The sequence below is a fragment of the Pleurodeles waltl genome, chromosome 5, assembly GCF_031143425.1.
Source record: "Pleurodeles waltl isolate 20211129_DDA chromosome 5, aPleWal1.hap1.20221129, whole genome shotgun sequence".
Classification (NCBI taxonomy): domain Eukaryota; kingdom Metazoa; phylum Chordata; class Amphibia; order Caudata; family Salamandridae; genus Pleurodeles; species Pleurodeles waltl.
The window spans coordinates 741,821,878-741,837,088 of NC_090444.1; the positions used below are offsets into that span (position 1 = coordinate 741,821,878).

The following is a 15,211-nucleotide window of genomic DNA, read 5'->3' on the forward strand; positions in this document are numbered from 1 at the left end:
ACATCACCAGCTCTTGATTCATCCTTACACCCCCTCCAGGACACTTCAGTTTTCCAATTTATGTTTAGCCACTTTTGCCAGAATGAGACCCAGACAAAGTGGTGCTAATTTAGATATCTGGCTTCTAAACAGTGGTTCAGTCTTCTGCTTCACCTACACCTGGTTCCATCTGAAGCAGCTGTAAAGAAACTTAAAAATCTTGCTTATATAACTTTGTGTTATAACATCTGAATTATGTAGACCGTTTCCTAGTACTAGGACACCCCATTGGGTCAGCCATGCTCTCTATAAATCTGAAACCTAAACATAACTTAAGCTTAGGCTTTCACATCACCTGCTTCAACCCACCAGTACGGCTACCATTCCTGCTACTCCATGTAAGGATGCAGATACAGTGCCTTAGTGCTCCTCTACCTCCCTTACCTTTGCTGCCACTGAGTCATTCTGACAATGTTTATAGATTCTTGCCTTTCTTTAATTATTCATTAAATTTGCAAGTTCTTACTTGCATCCATAGGAAAGCAATATTGTCTGGTGTGGTCCTTTTTGGAGAAGTTTAAGAGAATTGTAAGATGTCAGGAGACGTTTAGTCATGGCATGTGCTTGAAAAGCCTTTCCAGGTTAATATCTGTAAAGGCTGTCCTGAAAGTGGATTGCAAGGAAACCAAAACAGTATAGATGTGAAGGAGGTTTCATTTGAGGGCTCATCTAAGAAGAGGTGGTTTTAATGGTGAGAGAGGATGATATTGTGATTATAAAATTATAGCACATAGCCACACCTCCTACTAACTTACTTTCTTCCTCAAAACACTGATGCATATGGGACAGAGAAAATAATATTAACTGTCAGCGATCCCCAATGGTAAGTAGACCAGACACGGGGAGAATACACAGATAAATATATAGCAAGCATGTGTCTGGAACCATTTGTCATGGGAAAGCTATTACATGAAGCTATGTATTGTCAATGTGAAATAATTCACAATCAATCATAGCAATTGTAAAGCGCACTACTCACCCGTATCAAGGCGCACATAGCTGCAGTGCAGCAGCATACTATGTCAAAACCATTTTATTAGGAGAATTCCTGCTTTGGGAACAGCATGGCATCTCCAAAGTAATTTCCAGTCTTTGCCACACAGGTAATACTCCTGTTGTCTCACATTCTACTTACTCAGCTTTTACGTACTTAGTTATTCCATGTCTAAAGTTATCACTTTTTCAGCCATAAATTATACCTTCCTATATAGTATTGATGTAATTGCAATACGCAAATATGCATATTTTCTCAGCACCCAAGTTCTGAATCAAGATACCACTTACGGGTCAATCATAGAGATAAAATTAGTTTCCTGTAGAATATACTCCTCTTACCAGTCGTGTTAAGGTTTTTTTTGTGTTTATTTTTTTTTTACTCTTGGATGCTCTGGCATTTGCTGGCTACTTTGCTCACGAATACCTGGTCCCTAGTAAAAACGCCAACCATGGCCATCAAACTGACTTGGAAGAAATGTGTTTCCTTTCTGTTATATTCACTTATCTATGAGAGACAGTGTGGAAAGTAATGAAGGTAAGCCCAGTGAACCAGTAAGGTATCACAAGGGACAATTTACTTATTTACATTTTTCCTTTCTTGAACACATTTCATGGTTCTATCACACCATGCAGTTTTGTTGTGGGGAGAAGGCATTATCACTTAGATCCCTTTCCGTCCAACTCTCATAGAGAGCACTTTCAGCACTGAATTTTAGTATGCTAGCAGTATGTACATGCCTCACTCGATACATTATAGTGTATCAGTCTGAGACCCGATAAGCATTATGGAAATATATGCCTTGCACTGAAATCTGCATTTCTACTTCAGATCCAAATAACAAGAGTGATGTCACTATCTGACAAAGTAACTATCATGTTTTTAAAGTTTCAGATGGTTTATGAGAAAAGGAAATGGGTATGAGTAGAATGGTACAACCAAAATAGCCACACAATCCTCTGGTTTTAAGACAAATTAATACTTTTTTAAAATCAAATTCAATTAAAATAAGTATGATGAACAGCCACGTAGCTATACATTATTGAATGTTATAACCAGATTTCAGATGGATGTATCTACCTGCAGATTCCTCACGTTTCCCATATGGCAGATTGAATCTGATAACTTTTTGATTGCTCTCCATGCCGGTAGGGGGTTCTAGCACTACTTTGCCATTGGAAGAAGCATCCCTATGACATTGGCGTAAAACATCCCCATTTTCTTATGTCCGTTCCCTTTTTTCCTCGCCATCGATGCAAATCTGGAGCATGCATCTCTTCAGGAATTTGCCAGTGCTTTCCTCAAAACGTTTTTCCTTCAGGTGTAGGTTTTTTCACTATGTCACCATCCAAACAATCGAATTTCAAACCTTGTAGTGAATGCCCACCTCAGACCCAACAAAAAATGTCTTTAGTGCCTGGGGTCCGACCACCATGTCAAGGCCTGCGACTCCTGTCAAAGGATGCATCCCAAAGCCATAAAAGGGAGATGGAAGCAAAGATCTTTATAGCACTGGTGTGGAATGATTATTGAGGAGATCTTAAGTCCAGGTCAAGGACACCAGAGTCTCTGCCATTGCCATCAAGGAAGAAACCTAAGAACAAACGGTGAGATGAATCAGGATGGCATTACTCATTTAAAAGTAAGTCGCCACATCCTACTCCTTTACAACAAGCATCTGCGTCAGAGCTGGTGGAAAACATCACAGAAGATCCAGCAGCTTCGGTTCCATCGGACCCAGCGCCCATCCCGGAGATGTTACCTCCTGTAGTTCTGAGGCCGCAGCCCAGTCAGCCCTAGCCAGAGTTCCCCAATCTGAAGATAAATCTGTAATGTTTGACATATTCTGTTGATCCATGGTCCACTCTCGACCACTGACTGGTCCGATCGGTTCATTGGTTTCACCTTCAGGGACTTGCCAACATCATCCCATCTGGCGTCCTTTCATTGTAGCCTTCAGTGCTAGATCCTCCCCGTGCTTCAAATGAAGTTACTGATGCCACCAGCACCACAACCCTTGACTCCAATTCCCGAGCTGCCATCACACTCATCTTATCAAGTGTCATTGCCCCTGTTGGAGTTTACGCTCTAGCACTCTTGGAGCGAGGTTCAATGTCTGGTAAAGGATGGCAGATTCTTTTTTGGAGACACAGATCCTCAAGAAGACTCTAGCCAAGAAGATGATGCTTATGCGTAGCCCTCTACCTTGGGTTCTTATTTTTTAGTACAGAGGGATGACTGGCAAGGGTACCGCTCCGAAGTGGGAGTTGTATTCCCCAATTGGACTTCCTCTGCTGGAGGTTAATACTTACCATTTGGCAATTAAAAAGGCAGAAGGGATGTTGGGACTTCTGCTACCCTCAATGGAAATAAAAGCCAACATCCTTACTGAGGTTTTGCATACGGCTTCCGATACCACGGAACCCTTGCTTCCCTTTAATGAGAACTTAACAGAATCAATACGTGTGGTTTGGGAAAACCCAACTGTTTTCACTGCATTACTCACAACCAATATGTGCAATTTGGGGGGAAAAAATTGTTTCCACTGCATTGCACAGATCAGCAGGAAGGTACTATAGACCAGCCCCTGGTGATCTAGTATTCCTGTCTTCCCATCCATCTGCAGAAGCCTGGTGGTTAAAAGCCTCTTGTTCCTCTCGGCTACCACCAGGCACTTTCCCCACCACTGCCTCCCCTAGGGAGGGATGGCAGTTTCCAAAGAAAGTCTTCTCTTCTGGGAGGATGCCCAAATATCTTTTTTTATCTTCTTGGTCAGTATGTATATGCCGGTCTGGACACAGCACAGATGGTTCCCCCCAGTTTACTAGACCATCTGGCTAGTCACTTTTCAGAATTGGTAAGGAATGGCCAAACAGCAGCTAAACAAGTGATTCAGTCTGGTCCTTATACAATACACTCTATTGCAAGAGCTATGGGGACATCTATTTACCTGCATCACCTCGTGTGGCGGAGACATTCATGGTTCTCACAAGATGTCCAGACGAGTATCATGAGTGAGTATTCCCATACCTATATGTCTGGCTCTTCTAGGCCATTTCGGTGACAACACGTATCACAGGTGCCTCCACTCTCAGGTGAGAAGTTCATCTGGTAGATTTGATGATCAGAGGCCTCTGGATTCCAGAAGAACAGATTGTTTCACATTAATGTGTTAGAATAAATTACAGGCAATCTGGCTGGCGCTCAAAGCGTACTTCCCTTACCTTTGTGGTCAGTCAGTCAGTCCAGATCTTGATGAGCACTACGATCACGATGTGGTACATCACCAAGCAGGGGCGAGTAGAATTGCATCGTCTCAGCAAAGAACCTCTATGGCTCTAGTCCTGAGCTCAGGACCATTGACTCTGGTTGGTAGCCAATGCTCTAGCCAGAGTACTCATTGTCATTGACAGTCTTGGTCCGCGTAATCTTGCCAGCCCTGAGTTATGCCTTCACTCGGAGGTAATCTAATGCACATTCTCTCCGGAGGGGACTCCTATAGTGGAGCTATTTCCCACTCACGAGAACACTCACTGACCAAAATTCTGTGCTCTCCAGTATCTTCTGTAGGGAGCATTGGGGAATGGGTTTCACTAGAAGTGGAACCTTTCGGCTTTACTGTGCATTTTGTGCTATACCCTTGATTCCTTGGCCGTTGGGCAAAATGCCTAAACTGGACCCGAGTCATCCTGAGTGCCACACTGGCCACAAAGGGTGTGGTATGCAGATGTCATACACCTTTACCTATGCCTCTGCTCTGTCTCCCTCAAAGGGTAGCCCTTCTGTTGCAATCACAGGGGCAGGTTTTCATGCCTTGGGATTGATCTGGTTAAGCTGAATTCCTTTTCATTGACTCCTGAAGTGGTGTATTTTATCTTATGTGTCCGTATGCATTCTACCAAAACGGTGTACTCAAGCAGATACAGAGGGTTTACAAACCGGTATGCGAACAACTCAGTAGACCCTCTTCAGGCCCAAATATCAGACATTTTGTGATTCGCCCTCTACCTAGCGCAGCAAGGGAGCACACTGGGTGCAGTTGAAGGCTTCTTATTGGCCCTGTCAGTTGTCCTCTGTCTTGCTGACCTGCGCTCCCTCTTCAAATCACCCAATATGCGGTTCTTGTAAGGTCTCACAAATAGGTTTTCTCTTTCGCTTTTTATAATGCAACAGTGGGATCTTATTTTTACGTTTTTAATGTGTTCCCTGTTTGACCTGTTGCACAGTTCCACCTTGCGGCTGCTCATTTTTAAAACAGACTTTTTAATCACGTCAGCTAGATGATTGAGCATTATAAGCGTTACACGCTTTAAGTGTGAAATACCCACTCGTCTCTTGCTTTCCAGATAAGTTGGTACTAAGAATCAGACTGTCGAAAGTGGTTGCTCCTAACCACCTAGGCCAATCTACTACCCTGCCAGTCTTCTTTCCCCGGCCCACATCTCATGAAGGCAGAAGAGATACTCCACAGTCTGGACCCCAAGAGAATTGTCAGTGTTTACATAGGCGGAACAAGGCAATTCAGACTCATTGACCAGTTCTTCATAGGCTACATAAGGAAAGAAGAAGGATCAGACAGTGCACAAGAGAACACTGTCACGGTGGATAATCCTGTGCATCAAAATGTGCTACACCCTGAGCGCACAATGACTCTCCAGAAAATATAAGGGCTTAGTCCACCAGAGCTAAAGCTTTTATTTCTGCCCTGGTGAGAGGGGTGCCTGTGGCAGATATCTGTAAGGCTTTCATGTGGACTTCCCACCACATTTTTTAAAAGCATTGTTGCTTGAACCCTGATGTGAGGCGGAAAGGACATTTTGTGCACTCAGTCTTTTTGTGGTATTATCAGCCATAGACCCACCTTCAGGTCAGGTAGTGCTTTGGGGATCTATTGAAAGGGTAAGGAATCTGCAGTAGAAGCATCGATCAGAACAAAAGATATTTACTTCCGATAATGATCTTTCTGATGGATGTTCTCCCTGGTGCACGGCTGAATATTAAGAATGTCCTCTTAACAAGGTTCCAATATCGTACAAAATACTGCACCTGTCCTTCTGATGTTAGTCTCGTCCTTCTGCCTCGAAAGCACGTAACAACAAACTGATGTCACATACACTGGCGGGAACACTTGATGGCTCCAGTGATGTCACAGGGACGCTGCTTCTGATGCCATAGAGGAGCCAGCTCTCCCTACAGGCATTGAAAGTTTCTGGATTGAGTCTGATGCCTCGGATATACTTAAGTGAGGAATCTGAAGGTAGAGTATCCACCAAAAAGACTGTTAACAAAGGTGCGTAACTTTTTCATTCGGATCATTTACTTCTTGACATTATTAAAAACAGAAAACACTCTACTTGTGAGGATGTATTTTTAAAATCCCAAACCTAACAAAATTATTTTTGTCTGTTACAGTGAGCCAAGCAGTTATAGCCCCACGTGACACCATAGATAACATCACTTGTGACACACATGTTGTTTTTATTACATAGACTTAAATTGTTGCAGTGGAAAATCGGCATTTTTATAAAGATAATAACATTATTGCATCAGCACTACTCCTTTGTAGGTGTTGTTTCACATGTAAGGTGTCATAAAATGACGAGCAGGAGATGTTTACAGAAAGGCTGTATAGAGACAAAACCACTACTATATCTCTTCAGCTTGTATATAGATAAGGCTGCAATACTGTAAATATGCGTAACAAATGTCCATAATATGATCCATAAAACATTTTTGCCAAAAAGCTTGTCTTGCTGTCTCCTTAAATAACTCATTTACCCAAGGTCAGCTGCCATACTGTTAAAAAGTTTATCTTCAGATACTTCAAATGCATATAAAAAATTCCATGCCATTCTTTTTCAAATGTTATAATATTAAAACTGTGCAAAAATATATTTGATAGTAATAGTATAAGATAATTGTATAAGACACATCTTTTATCTACGTACATTTCAGATTTTCACACTGTCAAAGCGTAGTAGGCTGCTCACTATAAAAATTGAAAAGAGGATTCCTAGTTGTCATCCTTCAGTTGATCCTTATTAAATCATTATCATGGCTTGTCATATATCGTGAAACACCACTGCTTTTTTTGCAGGGTGATATTGGTTACATTGTATGTGATGTCATAAGTGATCCCATTTTTAATGTTGTTTATATAATCCGGGAGCTAAGGTTGCATCATTTACCATAGCTGGTGATTTTAGTGTTTTTTTTTTTTTTTTTTTTTTTTTTTAAAGATTTGGTTTTGTTTTACTATATAATCCACTTGTCTTATGTATTTTCAAGAAATGTGTACACTTCTGTTTATGGGGTGTGTGCTGTGGTGCATTATCAGCCATCGCCCCGTCTTATAAATGTTTTTCATTGAAATATTAATTCCATTCCTTTTCTCCTTCTTTCCATTCTGCAGGGTGAGGCACCTATGTGAAACCTTTTTGGTTTCATTTTGGGCTTCTATTTGCATTATTCCAATTAATAGACTTTTACTGTTTTCTACGAGTTTCCTCCACGCTTAATTGGCAAACGGCTTGCCATGCTCTTCCATCTTTTTTGACTGTTAATGAAGATGTCGTGAGAGAAAGAAGTTAATTGTTTATAATCTTAGTTCTTTAAATATTACTATCTAAAATAACTTAACAAAGCAATTCAATTGTAACAGAGAGTTTCTGCTTATGTTACTTTCAAAACAAATTGGTTATAATTGTTATTGTTCAGTTGTGTTGCCGGATTCTTTCATTTTAAAGAAGTGAATGAAATATTTGTAGAAGGTTTTGGTTATCCTTATTTTTTATTTATATTTGGAAAAGAGACAGGAAACGTATGATGTGCATCTTCACAGTGTTTAAAAAAAAAAAAAAAACATATTCTCTATGAAATAAGTGTGTCTTGGGTGTTGGACACAGAGCTTTACCGGAAAGAATTAGTTCAGGATACTTTCGAACAAGAATATAGCAGTGAACAATGTTTCCATTCTTATTTTCGATTGTGTGTGATAGTATTTCACTGTCAGAGCCCACACCTTTACTGGCACTGCATTAGTATGAAAGCATCTAACATATCATGTGAATAAGCTAGGCTAGCAGGGCTATTTAGTAGTTGCATTTAATGATAGATGGCAGTGTAGCTAAATGAAAGCCCTCCGAGGACTTTAATATAATTCTGCGGATAAACTACAGCTAGAGAACAGTATAATCTGCAGGCCCCGTGTTCAGATCTCCACAGGATTGACTTTTCTCCTTCACGGACTGATATCATCAGTTCCATCAAAACAGTTATACGTGTGGAGTTCTCTGTATAACCAGTCAATATTGTATTGTTGAGGCAAAAAATCCTGTATGTTTTTTTTTTTCTCCAGATATTCCTTGAGTACTTCCAGTGCTTCAGTTGCTGCTTTACTTTGTGCACTTTATCCTCATTTCCCCATGCACGGCACGGACAACAGGTATGTTTTAAATCAAATAATACCTATAACTTGGTGTACATAATAATATTTCTTATTATGGCAAGTATGTTAGCATATCAAGTAATTTGTTATGGGTTTGTCTGATTAATGTTCTTCATAAATTTGCATTGGATGTTTTCAGTACATTTAATTAGTGAGACACAACTTTGTAGCTGTTCCCCTTATTTAGATAGGCATCTGAACGCAGATTTTTCTCCTTTTGAGTACTCCTCAGTCATCAGACTGGATCTGCAAGATCTTCAACAGTACTTCTGTTTACCGTCAGGGGGTGCTGATGGCTCTGCAATGACGTCAGTTAGGGCGCGCTGACATCAGCTCCTTTCTTTCAGCGCCAACAGATGTGGATTGAGAGCTAGTCCTTGTCTCTTCAAGACTTTCTTGTTTCAAAACCCAGTGTGCAAGTGTATTATGTCTCCTCCCAAATCCAAAGGATTTAAACCCTGTGGTGAATGTCGCAAACCGATATCTGAGACTGACCCCCAAGTGGTTCGTCTGTGGTGCCTAGTATCAGATCATGACTACAAGGCTTGCAGTGATTGCATCTTAATGCACCCTAAAGACATTTGGTAACGAGAATCTAAGCTATTTGTAGTGAAGCAGTGAATGGTGGCTCCCCACTGGGGTCATTCAAGTTAAAAAATAAAAATAAAAAATAGGTCCATCTCTTGTGACCAATTTGCTTCATGCTCCAAGTCATTATGGAAATTGAAAAAGAAGCACAAGAAGTCCAAGCGGAACTCTATTCTTTTCCGCCCCAATCGTTCCTCCAAAAAGACATAAGGGTGTCATAGGGCCTCCAGGTGATGCTCCCGAAGTTGGTTCATTTTGGAATTGATTCCAATCATGGCACCCTCAACAACTGGCAAAGCAAAACACAACGCTGTGGGATAGCGTAACTGGATGGACGGAATGCAGAACCAATCAAACATTCACCCCCAGTCACAGATCTGGGTTTAATCCATCCATTATTTTGCTCACCATGCCACCCCAGTTTGAACCCAGCCATATGCAAATCAGTCTTGACCCTGTTCCACATGGGAACAGTCCAGCCCGAACTGCTAGGCCGGGTTCTCCCTGGACCGGAAACAAGCATCCTGGGACCGGTTTCGGGGTTTCACCCCTCATCAGCCAGGCTAGCTTGAATCCAGTGGCACAGTGAGCCTGGGACCCACGTCTGGGCATACCTGGCGCACTTAGGGCAGCAAAAGCAAAGCAAAACACAACGCTGTAGGATAGCGTAACTGGATGGACGGAATGCAGAACCAATCAAACATTCACCCCCAGTCACAGATCTGGGTTTAATCCATCCATTATTTTGCTCACCATGCCACCCCAGTTTGAACCCAGCCATATGCAAATCAGTCTTGACCCTGTTCCACATGGGAACAGTCCAGCCCGAACTGCTAGGCCAGGTTCTCCCTGGACCGGAAACAAGCATCCTGGGACCGGTTTCGGGGTTTCACCCCTCATCAGCCAGGCTAGCTTGAATCCAGTGGCGCAGTGAGCCCGGGACCCACGTCTGGGCATACCCGGAACAACAACAACTGGAACATCTGAATTCAGCAGAACCTCACAGCAAATTGAGGAATTTCTCAATGCCAAGCTGCGCCTTTTTGGCCATTCCCAGGTCACTCTGGTTAGCCTTTGTTTCTCACGGAGCCGAGAGGCCTTCCTTCTGGTTTTCCGCCAGCAAGTCCACTGTCTGTGCCAGTTAAGACCTATGGGTCCACCCAAGGTTTCAGACCAACTTTGGTACCACTTCCCTCCTGGGCGCCACAACCTTTACCGGACTGTGACCTGCCAGTGCTGGCTCCATTGACTCTGGACGATGACAGCCTACCAATATTGCTGTCCCATGCTGTGACAGTGGTGCCTTGACAGAGGCCTCATGCTACTTTATCTGAACAGCAACCTGTGTGCCACTGTTCTGATTTAGACATAGTCCCTCCACCTTCGGGTAAGGCTCAGGTCCTTCATGACCTTTTTAGAACAGATTTACATAATGTGATTGATGTTGGGGTACAGGTTGCTCAACCATATTTCAAGGATAACTGGTACAAAGATATCCAGAATGCCAGTGTTATGGATGCCTCCTCAGACACTGGTCTACTTTCCCTATCATGGCCTGCCACTGAAGAAGGTGTCTCCTTCACTGTGGTTTTGCAAAGAGTAGTGGAGGTCTTTGATTTCCACATTCCCACTCAGGAGATCAAAATTAATGTCCTGACAGAGACGTTGCAACCTGGCCAGATGGGTTCTGATTCTCTTTTACCGTTTAATGAGGCTTTTACAGATAACACTCTTGGGCACCTAGGCCAAGCCTTGTTCAGGTCCACCTGTGCATTGCCAGATTGCCAGACGTCATTGTCCTGCTCCAGGAAACCCCAAAGTTCTCTCCAAGCTCCAATTTCTGAATGCTTTGTGTGCAGGTTTCCACCATTAGAATGATCCTGAAGTATTTTCCCGGTACCCCCCTTGACACAGAATTGAGGAGCACAGAAACCATTGCCAAGAGGGTTTTCTTCTCCACAAGCTTGGCCCTTCGTTCAGTAAACACCAGCTGCCTCTTAGGCTGTTTCTCTTGCGCATTATGGGTTATTCTCTCCCAAACCACGCAGGATGGCCGCGATGTAGCCAAGTTCACCTTCTGCTGCAGACTGGGCACATCCCGTTCCCTCAGTAGAGCTATTCGTACTGGCATGGCTGTCCGAAGGCAAGCTTGGATGCAGTTCACCGGTTTTTCGGGAGACATTCAGACCAGATTTCTGGGTATGCCATTCTATGACTCCAAGTTGTTTCGTGATAAAGTGGATTTGGCACTTGAGTTGCATGGTGAATGGAGCCATAGAGAAGAGGGTTCCATTGTCGGAAGTCGTTGTGGTTATTATTCCCACTACTTCCTGATGCCAAAAAAGGATGCTGGGGGTCTGTCCCATAATAAACCTTTGTCCTCTCAAAGAGTTCAAGATACTCAACCTTGCCCCAGTCTTGTTTGCTTTCGACTGTGGAAACTGGATGGTAGCGCTGGATGCTTATTTCCACATTCCTGTTCACTGTTGGCCTCAAGCATTTAAGTTCTCTGTACTTCCTTCTGGCCTTACCAGCGCTTCTCAGGTGTTCTCAGCCGTATTGGTTGTGGTTGCAGCAAATTTTCAGAGATCGGGGTACCGGTCTTCCTTTACCTTGTCCCTTTGGCTGTTAAAGGCAGGGTGGCCTGAGGCAGTCGTGCTGAAGTCACACCTGACTCCTATGCAAATACTCCCTTTCATTGGAGCCATTCTGGACATTTTGCTGTTTCGTGCCTATGCCACAGAAAGTCCAGTACATTTGGGCTCTGATCCCAGTGTTTTAGCTTCTGTCCTTGATCTCAGTAAGATTGACTGTGAGGCTGCTGGGACTGATGGCCTCCTGCATCCTGATGGTCAAGCACACCAGATGGCATATGCGGGCTTTGCAACGGGATCTGAAGTCCCAGTGGACACAGCGCCAAGGAGATATTTCAGATCTGGTTCAGATTTTGGAGGAGGCTGTAGGCTGCAAAAGATCTGCAATGATGGTTATGGGATCCTATTTGGGTCGGTGGTAGACCCCTCTCTTTGCCCCACCCAGAGCGCACAGTGAATACCAATGCATGCCTTCTGGGTTGAGGAGGCAGTCTGTGAGAGGTAGATATCAGGTGTGTGGTCTCCAGCGAAGGCCTAGCTCCATATCAAACGTCTGAATGTGAGAGCTATCCGTTTGGCATTGAAAGGCTCCTTGCCTTCCATCAAATGGAAGCTGATGCAGTGTGCACAGACAAGACCTCTGCCATGGAGTACTTAAAAAAGCAAGACAAGATGAGATTGTGGACCTGTGCTGGGAGACTTTGTCTTTAGACGTGCCTGAACCGTCAAGTATTTTTTCTGGTGACTTCCCTGAATGAGAGAACAGACACCCTAAGACCATTGCGGTTCACAAATGGCAGTTTGGAGTTGGTGCAGTGTCTATTCCACGAATGGGGAGAACCTTGGCTTGATCGGTTTATCACCGCCAAGAACACACAATGTCAGCCCTTTTACTTGTTAGAGTTTCCAAGACATCTCTTGCTTGAAGACACAGTTTGCATTGAGTGGAACTCAGAACTCTTTGATGTCTTCCCACCGATGCGTCTCCTGTCCCGAGTTCTAAAGATGTGAGCATCTGAATCCAATTAGCCTGCCTCTTAGGAAGAAACTCCTGTCGAAGCAGCTGGGTTCTTCACCTGCCCCTGCGCAATCTACACCTTGATGCTTGGAGATTGAGCAGCGACATTTGAGTGCTTTAGACCATCCTCCTGAAGTTGTGAATGTTCTCATGACAGCCAGGTGTCCCTCAGCCAAATGTGTATGCCTGCTTTTGGGATAAGTTTGTGGCCTGATGTGCTGTGAAACGGATTAACCCAGTTCATTCCAAACTGTCTGAAGTTCTATTGCTTGTTTCCCTCCCCCACCAAAGCCTTGCTTTGGGCACTGTTAAAGGGTATCTATGCACTCTTTCGGTTGTTTACAGTTACCGGACCAGCCGGTCATTTAAATCACCTGCTTTGATGTGTTTCCTCAAAGAGATATAATATATATTTACCCCTTCTTTGTTTTTTTTGCCCTAGTAAGACTTAAATTTGGTATTCACATTCCTCATATGGGCACCTTTTGAGCCTCTCTACACTCTTCTATTCAGCTCCTTTCTCTCAAGACAGTAGTCCTTGTTGCCATAACTTATGCTCGGCAGATGAGAGTTACAGGCTCTGTCAAACTGCCTTAATCCACTTTCGACCTATACAAGCTGGTTCCCCGGACTCAAGCATCCTTCCTTCCATAGTAAGTGACTCCATTATATTTTTGTCAGAACATCACTGCTCTGGCGTTGTTTGCTCCACCTCACTCACCTAAGGAAAATAAAAGGGTTTACCAGTTGAGTCTGAAAAGAGCGCTAAGCTTCTACATCAGTTGTACAACAGACCACTAGGTAGGAAGGCAAATCTGTTTAGAAAAAGACTGTAATGAGTTGGATACTGCTCTGCATTAAAATCTGCTATGCACCGCCAAGAAATATACTCCTGAGGGCTGGTATGCTCACTCTACCAGAGCCAAGGCTGCTACCACTGCCGTGGCTCACGGGGTGCTTGTTACTGACATCTATTAGGGAGTGACGTGGGCTTTCATCCATATTCCCACAAAGTATTATTGTATGGACATCCAGGTCCACCGAGAAGGACCCTTTTCCTGCTCAGTCCTTCAGGCCTTTTTGGTCTGAGCCAGTTCACTGACCCACCCTTAAGGTAGTGATGCTTTGGGTTCTGTTCAAAAGACAAAGAATCTCCGCTTAGAAGTCTCAGTCAGAAGTTACTGCCCTTCAGTAACACTCTTTCTTGTAAAGACTCTATCTAAATGCAGATTCTTCACCAACCCTCCTGCCTCACCCTTTCAGGTGCTAGTCTTTTTTCTGAAAAAGATCCCAGTGTAGGAATCTGCACACTAGTATTGAGCGGTCTGATTAGCTCCATGTGTCAGCACAGAAGTGTCAAGAAGGTAACTTATATCAGCACACATGGGTTACACCTATGTATAGCTGGGCATGTCAGAAGCGGCGCAGAGCGACGTCTGTGCAGAGCCATTGGCACTACCTGCTGGCATGCAATGTACTGCTGAAGATTTTCTGGGATCCACTTTGACGCCAGGGTAGGTATTTAAAAGGTAAGAAAGCTGTGGTTAGATATTCTGTACCAGAAGCGAGTTACCAGTAAATAACTTATTCTTTTTCCTTTTTCAAAGAATTCTTGGTGTATTGTATTATTTTTTTACACTTTGGTGTCCAGTGGCACAACCACTAGGCAGAGAAGTCATAATGTGTAGGCGTTTCATGAAAAAGGCACAGAAAGCACTAAAATACAAGCCTGATCAATGTACTTTTCCTCTGACGTGCACAATAGCTCTGCCAATTATTTAGCCTCTTCATCTCCTGCATTGCCTTTCTCTCTGTGATGGCATATATCTGCTAGATAGAGATGATTGTAAGTTGGGTTCAAGGGTTTGGGTGTTTTCTCTCTACCTTCTTTCTGCTAATCTCTCCTGGGTGGGTGCTTGGTCCTTCTTAGTTGCCGTTGGGCAACCTGGTGTGGTTTGTGTCATCTAATGTGTTCCCAACTACATCTTTAGTTTTAAACAAGATTCTGAATGGGTGACATAATATATTTTAATATATCTTATCTTTCTATGGCTGTGATGATCCTGGGCTTGTTTCTCCTGTTCTGTGCAATGTGATGTTGAGTCAGAAGGTAGTGACCCCTTCCTCTGCGCTCACATTTTACACTAGCTCCGTGATGACAAAGGCGTGAATTGCAGTGAATATATCATGAGGGTTGGGCTGTTCCGTGTTTAAAAGCAGCTACTTTGTTGTTACAAAAAGGTTGTGATCCAGATTAGGGCACCAGTTCTCACAGTTTGTCCCAGTGGTCTAATGGCTAACCTATCAAGACCTTGTTTGTGTATGTTACTTCCCGACCTGTGCATCAGGTCCTCCTCTTTGCTTAGTAGAATTGTGTTATCTTTTCAAAGTTCTTTGATCTTTTCAATTGGATTCTTTTGCTATCTTTCACCTAGATCATTGTGGCACCTTTAATAGCCACTCCTTAGAGGCGCAAAAAATGTTTCCATAACTTCCTTTGCAATAAGTGCTTATGGACAAATGCTGTGTCC

The 15,211-nt window shown here is 43.3% G+C and overlaps 1 protein-coding gene across 2 annotated transcripts in view; it reads left to right on the plus strand.

Annotated features, from left to right (window-relative positions):
- Positions 1-15,211, plus strand: part of ANAPC1 (anaphase promoting complex subunit 1) — a 614,893-nt gene that overhangs the window by 439,903 nt on the left and 159,779 nt on the right. For both annotated transcript variants that reach the window (XM_069234703.1, XM_069234704.1), the window contains exon 38: positions 8,391-8,477. In XM_069234703.1, the coding sequence (XP_069090804.1) occupies positions 8,391-8,477 (87 nt within the window). The remainder of the gene's footprint in view (positions 1-8,390; positions 8,478-15,211) is intronic.